At 44.6% G+C, this 14,667-nt stretch overlaps 1 protein-coding gene across 2 annotated transcripts in view; it reads left to right on the plus strand.

Moving 5' to 3' along the window:
- The window catches only part of LOC144823278 (sodium channel protein type 2 subunit alpha-like), an 859,818-nt gene that overhangs the window by 764,881 nt on the left and 80,270 nt on the right, over positions 1 to 14,667 (plus strand). For both annotated transcript variants that reach the window (XM_078681635.1, XM_078681634.1), the window contains exons 23-24: positions 4,179 to 4,232; positions 6,488 to 6,625. In XM_078681635.1, coding sequence (XP_078537761.1) covers positions 4,179 to 4,232; positions 6,488 to 6,625 — 192 coding nt within the window. The remainder of the gene's footprint in view (positions 1 to 4,178; positions 4,233 to 6,487; positions 6,626 to 14,667) is intronic.

Raw genomic sequence — 14,667 nt, forward strand, 5'->3', positions numbered from 1 at the left:
GGCGGTGACCGAACTACCGCTTGACCAAAGGACCGCAACTATCGTTGCGATCCCCAAACCCGGGAAGCCGCCGGAGGAGTGTGCATCGTACCGCCCCATATCCCTTCTCAATGTCGAAGTTAAAATTTTGGCGAAACTCCTCGCCACCCGGCTGATTGCGTATCTCACACATCTAATACACCTAGACCAGTCAGGCTTTATGCCACATAGAAACACCGCTCTCAATCTACGCAGGGTGCATGGAGTGCTGGCTAGGGCACAGTCGCTCTCGGAGCCGGCGGTCATACTGGCACTTGATGCAAAAATGGCCTTCGATATGGTGGAATGGCAATACCTTTTCGAGGTCCTGGCGCACCTGGGATTCGGTCCTAACTTCATAGCTTGGGTCCGGTTACTGTACACTAAGCCAGTAGCACAGGTTGTGGCGAACTGCCACATTTCCCGTACGTTCCCTCTGGAGCGAGGTACCCGACAGGGTTGCCCCCTGTCGCCGCTGCTCTTTGCGATCGCATTGGAACCGCTGGCGACTCTAATACGCACTACTCCACTGACGGGTGGGAAGATTGCCTTTCGCTATACGCAGACGACATGCTAGTCTACCTTTCGGAACCGGAACATAGCATACCGGCGCTTTTGGCTCTGTGTGACGAGCAAGGGAAAGTATCAGGATACACTTTAAACTGGGCAAAGTCGGAACTGTATGTCCTGCAGGGTCCGGCCCCGACTCTTGACGACGACTGTCCCTTAAGAACAGCAGGGTCTTCCTTCAAGTACCTGGGCATCCATGTCACCAAGGACCCAACGGAAGTCGTCCGGAAGAATCTGACACCACCGTTGGAGCGGCTGAAGCAAGATGTCAAGTTTTGGGCGACGCTGCGCTTGACACTGCTGGGCAAAGCGGCGCTCTATAAAATGATGTCGCTGCCGCACTTCTTATATATCCTAGAAAATACACCATACCCGGTGTTACCAGGCTACTTCAGGCAGGTGTCAGCGTTGGTATCCGGTCTCATGTGGAGTAATCGCTCGACGCGCATTGCTCAGGCTAAACTGCACAGGGGTTGGTACGACGGGGGGATTGAGTTGCCGAACCTGCAATTATATTACTGGGCCGCTCAATTAAAGCCCATCAACCAGTGGCTGCATGCACCCCAAGAAGACCCGGCATACAGGGCTGACAGGGCACAATTGGGCACCTACAGTATACTGGCACCTCTATACGACCGAGGCCTAGTGCACAAATTGGTGGGACCCACGAGACTTACCACGGCGCTGTGGCACACAGCACAAGCAAAATTGGGGTGGAAGGGGCGAATTACTCGGCTCACCCCATTGTGGGACACCCAGGCCCTGGGTAACCTGAGACGCAGTAAGGGCTTTACACACTGGGACAACATCGGTATATCCACAGTGGGAGACCTGTGGGAAAAAGGTACTGTGATCCCCTTCGCCCAGCTGCGACAGCTATATGAGCTAGAACCCACAGAAACGTTCCGGTATGTACAGATCCGGCACGCCCTGCTTACAGCCATCCCACCTAAAGCAGAGGTCCCAGAGGCATCTCCACTTGAAGATCGCCTCCTCACAGACTACATGCAAGAAAGTGCTACGTCCCTCACTTACCGTAAATTGATCAACAACCTATCAGACCCTATGGTAAAACTGAAAGACAAATGGGAGGGGGTCTTAGGAGAAATGGACGATTCGGAGTGGAACGAAGCACTGGCGTCGCCTAAGGAGGTGGGCAAATCGGCAAAATTCTGGCTCGTGCAGCTTAAGATTTTACACAGGGTATATTACACGAGAACGACACTACACTTAATACAACGGGCACAACATCCCTATTGTCTTCGCGGCTGTGGGGAGGAGGGAACGTTATTCCACACTATATGGGAATGCCCACGCATCCAGGAGTATTGGAGACAAATAATGCGCACCATATCTCAAACAATGGGAGTGTCCCTAGTCCCTGAACCACGTAAGTGCCTGTTAAATATCTGGGAACCGAAGGACCTCTCCAGACACGGCCAACAGTGGTCCACGTTAGGTATGATGATAGCAAAACGTGATATAGCACAGAAGTGGGGTAGGGTAGAGTCCCCCACGTTAACTCAATGGTGTACAAACATGGACAGGGTGATGATAACAGAGAGGGCAGTATACACCAGTAGGGCCTGCCCACGTAAATGAAACAAAAAATGGACCCCATGGAACGGATTCAGGGGGGAGATATGTGAACCACTGCAGAAGGATGACCCACTGACATCAGACGAGGAGGACGAGGACGAGTAGGAGGAGTCCAACTCAGATTCATGATTGGGAGGGGAAGGGACTGGCAGACGGCTAGCCTGACTTAGTAGTGCACTACAACAGAAGCACCCACCTACACGGGAACATGGTAACAGCTGATCCAGTGGTAATGGCTCTGCTCACCCACAAAGGACAATCCACGCATGCAAGATGGGACAGGGGTTGTGCACTCATTTCCTCATTTGCCTTACGATCTAAATGTGGTAACTTCCTTAGTTATGTTAGGTTAATGTTATAAAATAGTAAAAACCAGACCTATATATATCAGGAGTCAAAATGCGAGTTCTGTGCATACATTGTTATATAATGCCGCCGAACCCCCGGGATGTCGGCACTTGGGCTGTGTTATCCAGACAGTAACGAACGCAGGTGAACGTGTTGCGGCCGGCCCCTGGGGTTGTAGGCCAGAAGCTGTGTATCATTCGAAAGGTACAATAATGGTCTTGAAAAAAAAAATAGGGGTTTAAATTGCTACTTTTCAGACACCACTCTGAATTCCCTAACTGATCCCATTCAAATGTTAGGACTTATTAAATGTAATAAGGCAATCCAGTATTATACTGTGGGAGAGGTGTGGCCGCACAATAGTGAAAAATGAATTTGTGAGTTTTTCACTACCAGGACGTATTAAAATTTAAATTACATGTCCAACCTTTTAATTACAATGTGGCCTGCTCTATGCACTTTATAGGTCCTTATATGCAATAAAAGAGAAGTTTAAGACTTGGCAAGGGGATTATTTTTCCAAGTCGAATTGGGGCTGCAATGGCAGAACTGGGACATGTTTTAAAGGGCTACTTAAGTAGGTGGTACAAAATGTGCTGCAGGCCCACTAGTAGCATTACATTTATAGGCCCTATGTATGTGGTATACAAATTATTAGGGATGTTTAAGTAAAATAAATATGCCAATTACCTGTAAGTCAATCTTGCCATGTTTTAGGGTGTGAGCACAAACACTTTAGCCCTGGTTAGCAGCGGTAAAGTGACCTAAGCTAACAAAGAATGAATTCGGAAAAAATAGGAGGGTAAAGGTGAAACAGTTGGGGCTGACCATGCAGAAAGAACTAAGCCCAACAATAAACTAACAGCAAATCTGACATAAAAATTGTAACCAATCTTATTGCTTCTTCCTTTTACTCAGTATATCTGCATCACCATATCCTCATAAGTCCACAGGTTTTACTCATATGCCCATGAATATATTCCATATAAAACAGAAAGACAGGACTTCAACTGGTCTAATTTCCAAGCATCCCATTTCGGTGGGTTCAGTATGTGACTAATCAGCCTTCAGGTGGTTTATAGGTGGTATGTGGGACACCTGTCGTCTCCACCAACATATGGCAGTGGTTCCACTTAGTTTGCACACAGTTAATGCACCTACCCATTGACTGTTTGTTTCTGCACCATTTTCAGTTATGTGGCACAGGCACATGGACATGGTTGTTTGCACATTTGTGCAGTCCCCATGCACACAATGGGACTGTCTCCTTGAGATCGCTTGTGGAATAAATGATTGAAAGGCTAACAAATATTCACCATGTGTATGAAAAATTTGACAGGCGTGAGGTGGTATGCAAGAAAAATTTGATTCATGGCGATCATAAGGAAGAACATTGGAGTAACTGACAAAGACTGCTCAATCTCGAAAGGAAACAACTTGCTTGCTTGTAATGGTAAAGGCTGGGATGTTTTAATACAATTGTCATCCATGAGGGCGGAGTTTGGATACTTCTGTCAAAATGTTTATGATATTTGATTTCAGTCAATTTCTGATTAATGAAAAGAGAGGTTAAACGACATGTTTTTGATTATCATCACTCTGATTTTTTGGTCTTCCTTCAAAATGTGATTTCTTGTTTGCAGGCCACTTTTAAAGGATGGATGGACATTATGTATGCAGCAGTTGATTCACGGAAGGTAAGTGCTTGACATAATGTTATGGTAATAATAATACATATCTATATCAAGAGAGGAGAGTGGTAATAGAGGTCCCTAATCCTTCCTCTGTGGTATAATATATAATACACACAATGGTTAGTGAGCACAGGAAATTAATAATAGATGTGGTGTAGTCCTACCAGGATTAAAGTTATCCCTCATTAAGGAAAAACAGCCCTCGCCCTCAATTTTTGGCATGCTTCATATTTGGCCTATTCCTGCACCCAAAACACCAAATAGTGTTTGTGTATGCTCAACCATTAAGTGGGAGCACAAGATATTATAGTGAGGGATTAGAAACGTTGATAGATGAACAAGGTTAAAACTGCCTAGTACCATTCTTCAGTCTGTTCAGGTCTACTCTGGCAGGTTTTAATAAAGAGGAAAGTTGTGATGCTAATAGGATATTGTCACTCTGCTATCCTTAATATTGGTATTGTCAATATGTTTCAACTGATTCCTAGTGCACAAACTCCACTTGCAGTTTCTAAAATGCAAAAACAATGTAAACCCAAAATCAAAAGCTAAGACAAACCAACTTCATGAAGGAACAACTTCCTAATTCAAGAATATCACATTTTCTATTTAGGGAACCAAATGTGGTGAGGTCCGTATGAAACAAAACCTCAGCTAAAAACTAGCCTTGTACCAGAAAACAGGCACAGTAGAAAACAAGGGTTGATTTTCACTTTGGACCCTTCCTACCCTTGGAATGCACATTACAGCAGTGGGCTTATTGAGAGGCCTCAAATGTAAAATGATTAGATTCCAGATTGCAAGTTTGCAGTACCACCACTCCGTTAAGTATTAAAAAATCCTATTTGAACACACACTGGGTGAAGCGGGGCAAGTATGGGTGGAATTGTGAAATTTTGCAGACTCCACCACCAGCCATAGCCCTGAGTAAAATTTGGACTTATTGTCTTGCTACAATGAGCCCCCATTCGTGGAATACTCTCCTCTTATACATTAACGGCATTACCTCTAAAACTATAGTACAATACTAAAACACTTCAGAACTTTTTGAAGTACTTTTTAGATCAGAAGCACCTCATCATTGAATTATTGTGGCTATTCTCTAAGAGGAGCTACCGGCCTCCCTATTATGTTAGTGTGAGAGTATGATTCTGCTACTTGCAAAACATTTAAAAGTCGGCTCATGCGGCAACAGTGTAAATGTCATATCTTTAAAACTATTTCATTTCAGTTTCTAGACATCTGCTTAAGATCCTACTCAATGAATCACATGATTACCTGTAGCCTATATATTTTAGACAATGTGAATGCCTGTAAATATTATATTTTGATTGTCATTTGAAATATTGACTTGTTATTTGTTTCACATATACACTATTATTGCATAAGAACTACAATTTTCAATTTGAACAGCTCTGGTCCACAGTTTGAATTACAGCTCCCAGTGTTGAGGTGCCAGTGTGGGGTATTGTCTTGGACCCCTATACCTCTAACAAGCACAGCTCAAATTTGGGGTAAAAAATGGCTAGTCTTATTTTGTTCATTGTTTGGCCTCCCCCACTCGCACTGTAACCCTGTGAGGAATCTTTGGCTTCTTGGGCACCAATTATGGGAAGCTAGGGAGAGCAGCTGCTACTCCTGGCTTGCTCTCCTGTACACCAGTCACTGGCCTCGATAGTAAAGATTTTAAGGGCTACCAAGTCAGTGGCTGGAATAGAAAGTAAACAGAATTCCTGGAGCCCTATTTACTTTCTATAGTTTTGACTCCTTACCTACTCCCTATGCAACAAATAGCAGAAAGTTGAAGGCTTACGGTCAGAAAAGGGCTAATGTTTTGATGTCATCCGATGCCAACTTTTGCAGATGTCAATGGATACATTTTGTCCAATCTGCCACCGCAGGTATTTTGGTGCATCAAAGTTTGTGCAATTTCCAGGAATCAATAATTTGCTGAAGTCAAGATCACAAGCTCTTGTGATACTTATGTGTCAGATGAGCAGCATATTGTATTAGTATTTATATGGTGCTTGTAATAGGTTTGAAGAAAATGTGCTTTTTAGTGTCTTTCCTGTAATGTTACTAATGGTAAAAAATATTGATTGTTCTTTTTGCTTTGTGGAACTTTAGTGAATTGTGTATGACTTAACACTTCAATGCAGAATCCTAAGTAGTTGGCAAGGAAAAGACAAACATAAAATCAGAATATGTTGAGAAATGCATACTTTAAACTAAACCTAAACATTCAGTGCTCTTTGCAGGTAGAGCAACAGCCAAAATATGAAGACAATCTCTACATGTATTTGTACTTTGTCATCTTCATCATCTTTGGATCCTTTTTCACCCTCAATCTCTTCATTGGTGTCATCATTGATAACTTCAACCAGCAGAAAAAGAAGATAAGTATTTTATATGCAACAATTAGGAGAACTACCTGCAGATATTTTGGGTTGTGTATTTTCCAACATTTAACTTCATTATTGTTAAGTACAATTAAGTCAAATTGCAATCTTGTTTTAGTATCAATTCACTTTTATGACATGATTGGCTGAATTACATATTCATATAACAATGTTCATGATAGAATCAAGGTCGTGATAGGCGTCTTTACATTTAGTTCCCGTTTTTCTTATAACAATTCTTCAATATTGAGTAGCCAAAGGTACGATAACAGAAATGAAGTTGCACTCCAGTGATGCCGGTAGTAGAGTCAAAAGGAGTTTTTCTGTATAGAAACCCTGTACCACTCCAGCAGGACCTAAGGAGAGTGACACCTCAATCAAATACTCATGCTTCTTCTCCCGAAAAGTATCCTACAAACAAACTAAAATGTTGTCAAATCAGAGTTGTACGTTTTTGTACTGTAATAATGACTAGTGCACCAAAGGTGAATATGATCAATATTCACTCTACACACATAATAATGTTTGCAGTCCTTATTGCAAAACCCAAGAACATATTGTTCATAAGACCTGCATTTCTTTATCAAATAATAATGAAGAGGTCTGACTTGCTGCATATCACAACATTTATTTTGAATGGGAGCTTTGAAGGCATCACCACTGGATGCAACTGCTGCACCCCTCCATACTGTAAAATATGTCACAGGACACAAGTTGGGCAAAGGACTGAAGTCGAATACCCCCTCAACACAATAGAGTGGGGTGAGACAAATATGTGTCACCAGTGTTTGAGTATGTCATAGGTATTCATAGGAAGCACAAGATACAATTGGCATTAGAGGTACAGTAAACTGCAGGAGAACATCAGGGTAAACAAAATATGTTGAGGATAAAACCGCTGCTTAACTGATTGAAGTTTTTCATCTTTCCAAAGAACCTATCAAATATCTGTCATAATTCAGAGATGAGGATTACAAACATCCATCGGTTTACCTAAGAATCGCAAACTGTTCATCAGATTGATAAAAAGATGCTGCACAGTCATGGTGAATCTGGACTGCTCACAAACATACAGAAATTGAGCAAATTCATATTTGGAAGAGTTGAGTTAATTTGACAGTGAGTAGAATAATTTCCTGATTTTATTGAAAGTGGCCCAGCAAAGGACCAATTCCTCAATCTACGGGCCTGATTTAGATCTTGACGGAGGGGTTACTCCGTCACAACGGTGATGGATATCCCACTCGCCGAAACCTAAATCCCTTTATATCCTATTGGATTTATATCTTGGCGAACAGGATATCCGTCACGTTTGTGATGGAGTAACCTGTCTGCCGAGATCTAAATCAGGCCCTATGTGCAAACTAAGTAGCAACTAAATAATTACTTTATCTGAAAGAAACGCCAGGGAAACTAAAGGTAGAGGAGGAAAACAGAGATATTTGGCTGGATAATATGCCTTTGTAAGATGATTCACCAACACATTCATCTGGGATACCAACTCCCAAAGTTTGCCATTTTCTTGAATTGATTCCTGTTTTTGATCAATTTTCAAAATCATCCTTCAAATAAAGGTAAGATAGACACAGGACCTCCCCACGTCCAATAAAAGCTGCACTGAAATGAGAAACAATTCAAAGCCAAATATGTGAGTTTAGATGGGAGCATGCACAGCACTGCCAATCAAATCCTGGGAAAATCATTATAAATCAGCCATACCCTATTGTCTTTCAACCTAAGAGAAACACTACAGCAAAACTGTAAAGTGAGAGACCCACTGCGTCATGGATGAGAATTGATACCACCATCACAACCTGAACACTCACCCCATTCCTGCAATGACAATATACTTGTTGGAGGAAGGAAAGGGTGGGCAATATATCCCTGGACAGAAGAAGGAGAGAGCATCCATTCAGCATATTTCTACTTCCTGATCTTGAAATCAAAACTGGAGAAGTGTAGCTTGTTTTAATGTGTGCACAAGCAGACAAGTATTCACTGACAACTGAGAATTGTGTTAGATAACACATTTTCTGAAAAAAATTCTGTGTTTAGGACTGAGGCTAGGTATTGTTGTAGGCATCTAAGTGTGCTTCTTTCAATTTATTGATTAAAGACCACTGAGAGTTCATGTATAGTACTAAAGGCTGAGTATATATCTCCACATATTTGAATACAGTGTTGATTGCAATGTTGATCTTTTGAAGAAGCAGTTTTGGCTCTAGACCGATATAGGCCAGTTTTAGAGTGGTATTCAAATATCTTGAGAATCCTTCAGTAGAATTTCCTCCTCCACAGGGATAATATTCAGGAGGAAATGCCTCTGCTCAGAGCCGTTTCTGCTATTAGACAAGACTAGGCAGCCACCTAAGGTGGCAAATGGGGGAGGACGGCAAAAAAGAGCGGGCAAAAAAGCAGGCAGCAGCACATGTACATGCTGCCAGCACCCTAACTAGTGGTGTGTTGAGCGGGCCAGTGGTACACACTACCAGTGTATGTGTGGGTCCCCAGGGCTGTCAATCTTGTAGCGTGGGATAGCGCTACCAATTACGGCCCTGGGCCTCATTTCTGGCCAATCCCCGAGTGGTGCTTCAGCAGCCAGTGACGGTGACGTGCACCACCCTCTCTCTCTAGACACGCAGGGGACGGACTGAGGCCAGGCAGCACGAGTCTGCAAACAGCCCATCCATGATCTGGGGTCTGTTTCGCATCCTACATAGAGGAGCGCGTGGACGTGACTTTCACCCGAGCACAGGTGAGTCACCGCAGTCAGTGACAACAATGAGTGAAGTTATGTTACGAATGCGTGTAAAATATTTCTGATGTAATGTTGCTTATAAAAGAGGCATGTGAGTCTCCTATCTTGTCCTCACGGCCCCAGAGACGTGCACACAACAGAGTCGGCACTGAAGGGTCTGCCCTCACTTCCCAGAGAAATCGAATCTCTGGTTTGTACGTTGCAGCAGGCCCTGTCCAAAGATGATAAGATCGCAGCCGCGGTCCCATGTCCAGGCCTCCTGCCGGTGAGGTGATGGAATCCCACTGTGCATGTGGGAGAGGCAGGAGGACACGGGAGAGGGGGTCAAAGAAGCCAGCAAAGTGTGTGTGCCTTAAAGAAGAGCTGCGCGCAGTCCAGCAGTGCGTGGAACTGGGCCTGGTGTCAAGACTAGAGGGCCACAGTATTTCACCACAGCCAGCCCTCAGAAGAGGCCCCTGGGCTCTTCCCTTCCCCCAGGCAGGGACAGTAGAATTCTGTATCGCCCCAGGCATGTTGAGAAGAAGAGATGTATAAAGGTGGGTGATTCACAGTGGCGTTGCTAGAGGGTGATCAAATGTGGCCTGTGCCCCAGCCGTATTTGTCCTGGCCACCCTTGGTAATGTACCACCGTAGCTGTTGAATGTACTGTAAAGCAACACAGAAAAAAACACGCACATTTTTTGTCTATCGATCCTTCACTGCAAAGTAGTGTTTCAGGCAATGCACAAGCCTACACATATAGCTAAAGATATATAAACATCCATACAAAGTTGGATTAAAATAGTGTAAGAAAATATACATACAAACATACAGATATATTTACAGGCACACCCCCCTGTTTCAATTGTGCTTTGCAGATAGCCCTACCAGATTTATCTGTGGCCCACTCTGGGTCCCGAGTCCCTTCTAGAGACATAACTAGTGATTTGTTTCTCCTCAGCGCCATCGTTGTGCCTTTTAGCTGCGCTCCCAGCGCTGGGCACCTCTTGTGACCCATGTGGAGGCGCATGGGCTTCGTACAGATCTTTACGAGGTCGACTAAGGACTCGGGACTCTTGGGGTGCTTGCTGTGAATAACAGCAGGCATTCCCTAGGCTCTGACAGCAGGCCACCTCACCTCTGTGCGCCATTATACGTCCATGAGATACGGCGCGTGCAATGCCTTTCTTTGCATTTATGGTTCCAGTAAAAAGTTTTTCAGGCCCATATGCTTTAAGTACTACTGCTCAGTGGCTTTCGAGTCCCTGGCAATAGCGCATAACATTGGTATAAATAATGCCTAATTTGATTTCCCAGGCTTCTGGAACAGGCTGCAATGTTTTTCGAGAGGCTTGGTTCCCTATGTTTCCAATAATGCCTGATTCTCCCTGTAGCGTTTCAGAAATATTCTGGTGTATGTGACTCTGCGCCTGGTGGTCCCTATATATTATTAACCCAAATCATGGCGACTTGGAGACATAAAATAGTAGAAGCATGACTTTGGAAAGACCAACTCAGAGTTACTTTAATATGCTTCCACCGCTATTTAGCATATGTATATGTGTTGTTCATATGTATATATATTAATATATATATATATATATATATATATATATATATATATGCAAACACAAGTTTTGGCGTTTGCTCCAGCCTCCCTCAGCAGCGGGCTTCCCGGCGGGATCGCCACTTCCCAAACATCCGCACACTCCTGGTCGTTAAGAGCTCGTAAATCAGCAACACACCAGAGCCGAGGCCCAAATGTTGGTTCAAAGTGCTATATTTATTGGCACACGGATAAACCCTACGCATTTCGAGGCTTGCACCTCTTGCTCACGGGTACAATGTTTTGGTGGCCATTCCATTTTTAAAGTGATACAGACATGTTTTCTTACGTGCACGTGACAAAAGAACATGAAAGAGTTACTATGTAGTATTCACAGTCCCTCATTTACCAATAGATGGTTGCTGTTATAAAACACATTTCAGTATTGGAACAAACCTGAAAATAAATCCGCCAAATGATCAATAACCTGTTCCTTCAAGTATGAACTGTGGACTGGTGTTCCTATATTTAAGGAACAGGTTATTGATCATTTGGCCCACTTGGGCGAGATATTAGCACTCATGAACTTGTGGACACTGCTTCAACCCATTTATGAGAGGAAACATCTCTTGTAGCAAGTGGTTTTGAAAAAGCCCTTTTGAATTCAAATGGTATTTTTTTCATGAAATGTCTTTTCTTTGCAATTTTGGTTTAAATTACTAATTGTGAAAGCGGATTTATTTTCAGGTTTGTTCCAATACTGAAATGTGTTTTATAATACACACAAGGTTGCCCAAAACGGAAAGGCCTCACAACAGGTAGTTTGTGCTGAAGATTTTAATGAAGGGCTGTCTGTGAATCATCAGAGGCAACCTTGTGTGTATTATTGAATACGGCGTGCCTACGCCGTGGAAAGAGCACCGCTGCCAAGGAGCAGACCCTCGGAGACGCTGTAATGTCGTTTCCGGATTCAGGGACAGGAGCTGCTTTGAATGGCATTGAGAGGTCTGTGAATTCGATGATGGATGAGCGGTGACCCACTGGGGGTTACAATTGACTTTTATTACTGGGGGCCACAGCATCTCACTAGAGAAAGACCAGCGCACTACAAATACCAGAAGGCCATGGTATTGGCCGCGCCCACTGGGGCGGGTTTTGGACAAATACAGGTGCTTTGAAATAATTGCTGATGCACGCCCAGATGAATCAAGCCTAAGAAGAAGTGCAGGAGCACGAAACGCGTCGGCTTGGGATTTTTTATATTGCACTGCCTTGCCTCTGATTATTCACAGACAGCCCTTCATTAAAATCTTCAGCACAAACTACCTGTTGTGAGGCCTTTCCGTTTTGGGCAACCTTGTGTGTATTATTGAATACGGCGTGCCTACGCCGTGGAAAGAGCACCGCTGCCAAGGAGCAGACCCTCGGAGACGCTGTAATGTCGTTTCCGGATTCAGGGACAGGAGCTGCTTTGAATGGCATTGAGAGGTCTGTGAATTCGATGATGGATGAGCGGTGACCCACTGGGGGTTACAATTGACTTTTATTACTGGGGGCCACAGCATCTCACTAGAGAAAGACCAGCGCACTACAAATACCAGAAGGCCATGGTATTGGCCGCGCCCACTGGGGCGGGTTTTGGACAAATACAGGTGCTTTGAAATAATTGCTGATGCACGCCCAGATGAATCAAGCCTAAGAAGAAGTGCAGGAGCACGAAACGCGTCGGCTTGGGATTTTTTATATTGCACTGCCTTGCCTCTGATTATTCACAGACAGCCCTTCATTAAAATCTTCAGCACAAACTACCTGTTGTGAGGCCTTTCCGTTTTGGGCAACCTTGTGTGTATTATTGAATACGGCGTGCCTACGCCGTGGAAAGAGCACCGCTGCCAAGGAGCAGACCCTCGGAGACGCTGTAATGTCGTTTCCGGATTCAGGGACAGGAGCTGCTTTGAATGGCATTGAGAGGTCTGTGAATTCGATGATGGATGAGCGGTGACCCACTGGGGGTTACAATTGACTTTTATTACTGGGGGCCACAGCATCTCACTAGAGAAAGACCAGCGCACTACAAATACCAGAAGGCCATGGTATTGGCCGCGCCCACTGGGGCGGGTTTTGGACAAATACAGGTGCTTTGAAATAATTGCTGATGCACGCCCAGATGAATCAAGCCTAAGAAGAAGTGCAGGAGCACGAAACGCGTCGGCTTGGGATTTTTTATATTGCACTGCCTTGCCTCTGATTATTCACAGACAGCCCTTCATTAAAATCTTCAGCACAAACTACCTGTTGTGAGGCCTTTCCGTTTTGGGCAACCTTGTGTGTATTATTGAATACGGCGTGCCTACGCCGTGGAAAGAGCACCGCTGCCAAGGAGCAGACCCTCGGAGACGCTGTAATGTCGTTTCAGGATTCAGGGACAGGAGCTGCTTTGAATGGCATTGAGAGGTCTGTGAATTCGATGATGGATGAGCGGTGACCCACTGGGGGTTACAATTGCCTTTTATTACTGGGGGCCACAGCATCTCACTAGAGAAAGACCAGCGCACTACAAATACCAGAAGGCCATGGTATTGGCCGCGCCCACTGGGGCGGGTTTTGGACAAACACAGGTGCTTTGAAATAATTGCTGATGCACGCCCAGATGAATCAAGCCTAAGAAGAAGTGCAGGAGCACGAAACGCGTCGGCTTGGGATTTTTTATATTGCACTGCCTTGCCTCTGATTATTCACAGACAGCCCTTCATTAAAATCTTCAGCACAAACTACCTGTTGTGAGGCCTTTCCGTTTTGGGCAACCTTGTGTGTATTATTGAATACGGCGTGCCTACGCCGTGGAAAGAGCACCGCTGCCAAGGAGCAGACCCTCGGAGACGCTGTAATGTCGTTTCCGGATTCAGGGACAGGAGCTGCTTTGAATGGCATTGAGAGGTCTGTGAATTCGATGATGGATGAGCGGTGACCCACTGGGGGTTACAATTGACTTTTATTACTGGGGGCCACAGCATCTCACTAGAGAAAGACCAGCGCACTACAAATACCAGAAGGCCATGGTATTGGCCGCGCCCACTGGGGCGGGTTTTGGACAAATACAGGTGCTTTGAAATAATTGCTGATGCACGCCCAGATGAATCAAGCCTAAGAAGAAGTGCAGGAGCACGAAACGCGCCGGCTTGGGATTTTTTATATTGCACTGCCTTGCCTCTGATTATTCACAGACAGCCCTTCATTAAAATCTTCAGCACAAACTACCTGTTGTGAGGCCTTTCCGTTTTGGGCAACCTTGTGTGTATTATTGAATACGGCGTGCCTACGCCGTGGAAAGAGCACCGCTGCCAAGGAGCAGACCCTCGGAGACGCTGTAATGTCGTTTCCGGATTCAGGGACAGGAGCTGCTTTGAATGGCATTGAGAGGTCTGTGAATTCGATGATGGATGAGCGGTGACCCACTGGGGGTTACAATTGACTTTTATTACTGGGGGCCACAGCATCTCACTAGAGAAAGACCAGCGCACTACAAATACCAGAAGGCCATGGTATTGGCCGCGCCCACTGGGGCGGGTTTTGGACAAATACAGGTGCTTTGAAATAATTGCTGATGCACGCCCAGATGAATCAAGCCTAAGAAGAAGTGCAGGAGCACGAAACGCGTCGGCTTGGGATTTTTTATATTGCACTGCCTTGCCTCTGATTATTCACAGACAGCCCTTCATTAAAATCTTCAGCACAAACTACCTGTTGTGAGGCCTT

This window comes from Lissotriton helveticus, chromosome 3_1 (assembly GCF_964261635.1).
Source record: "Lissotriton helveticus chromosome 3_1, aLisHel1.1, whole genome shotgun sequence".
Taxonomy (NCBI): domain Eukaryota; kingdom Metazoa; phylum Chordata; class Amphibia; order Caudata; family Salamandridae; genus Lissotriton; species Lissotriton helveticus.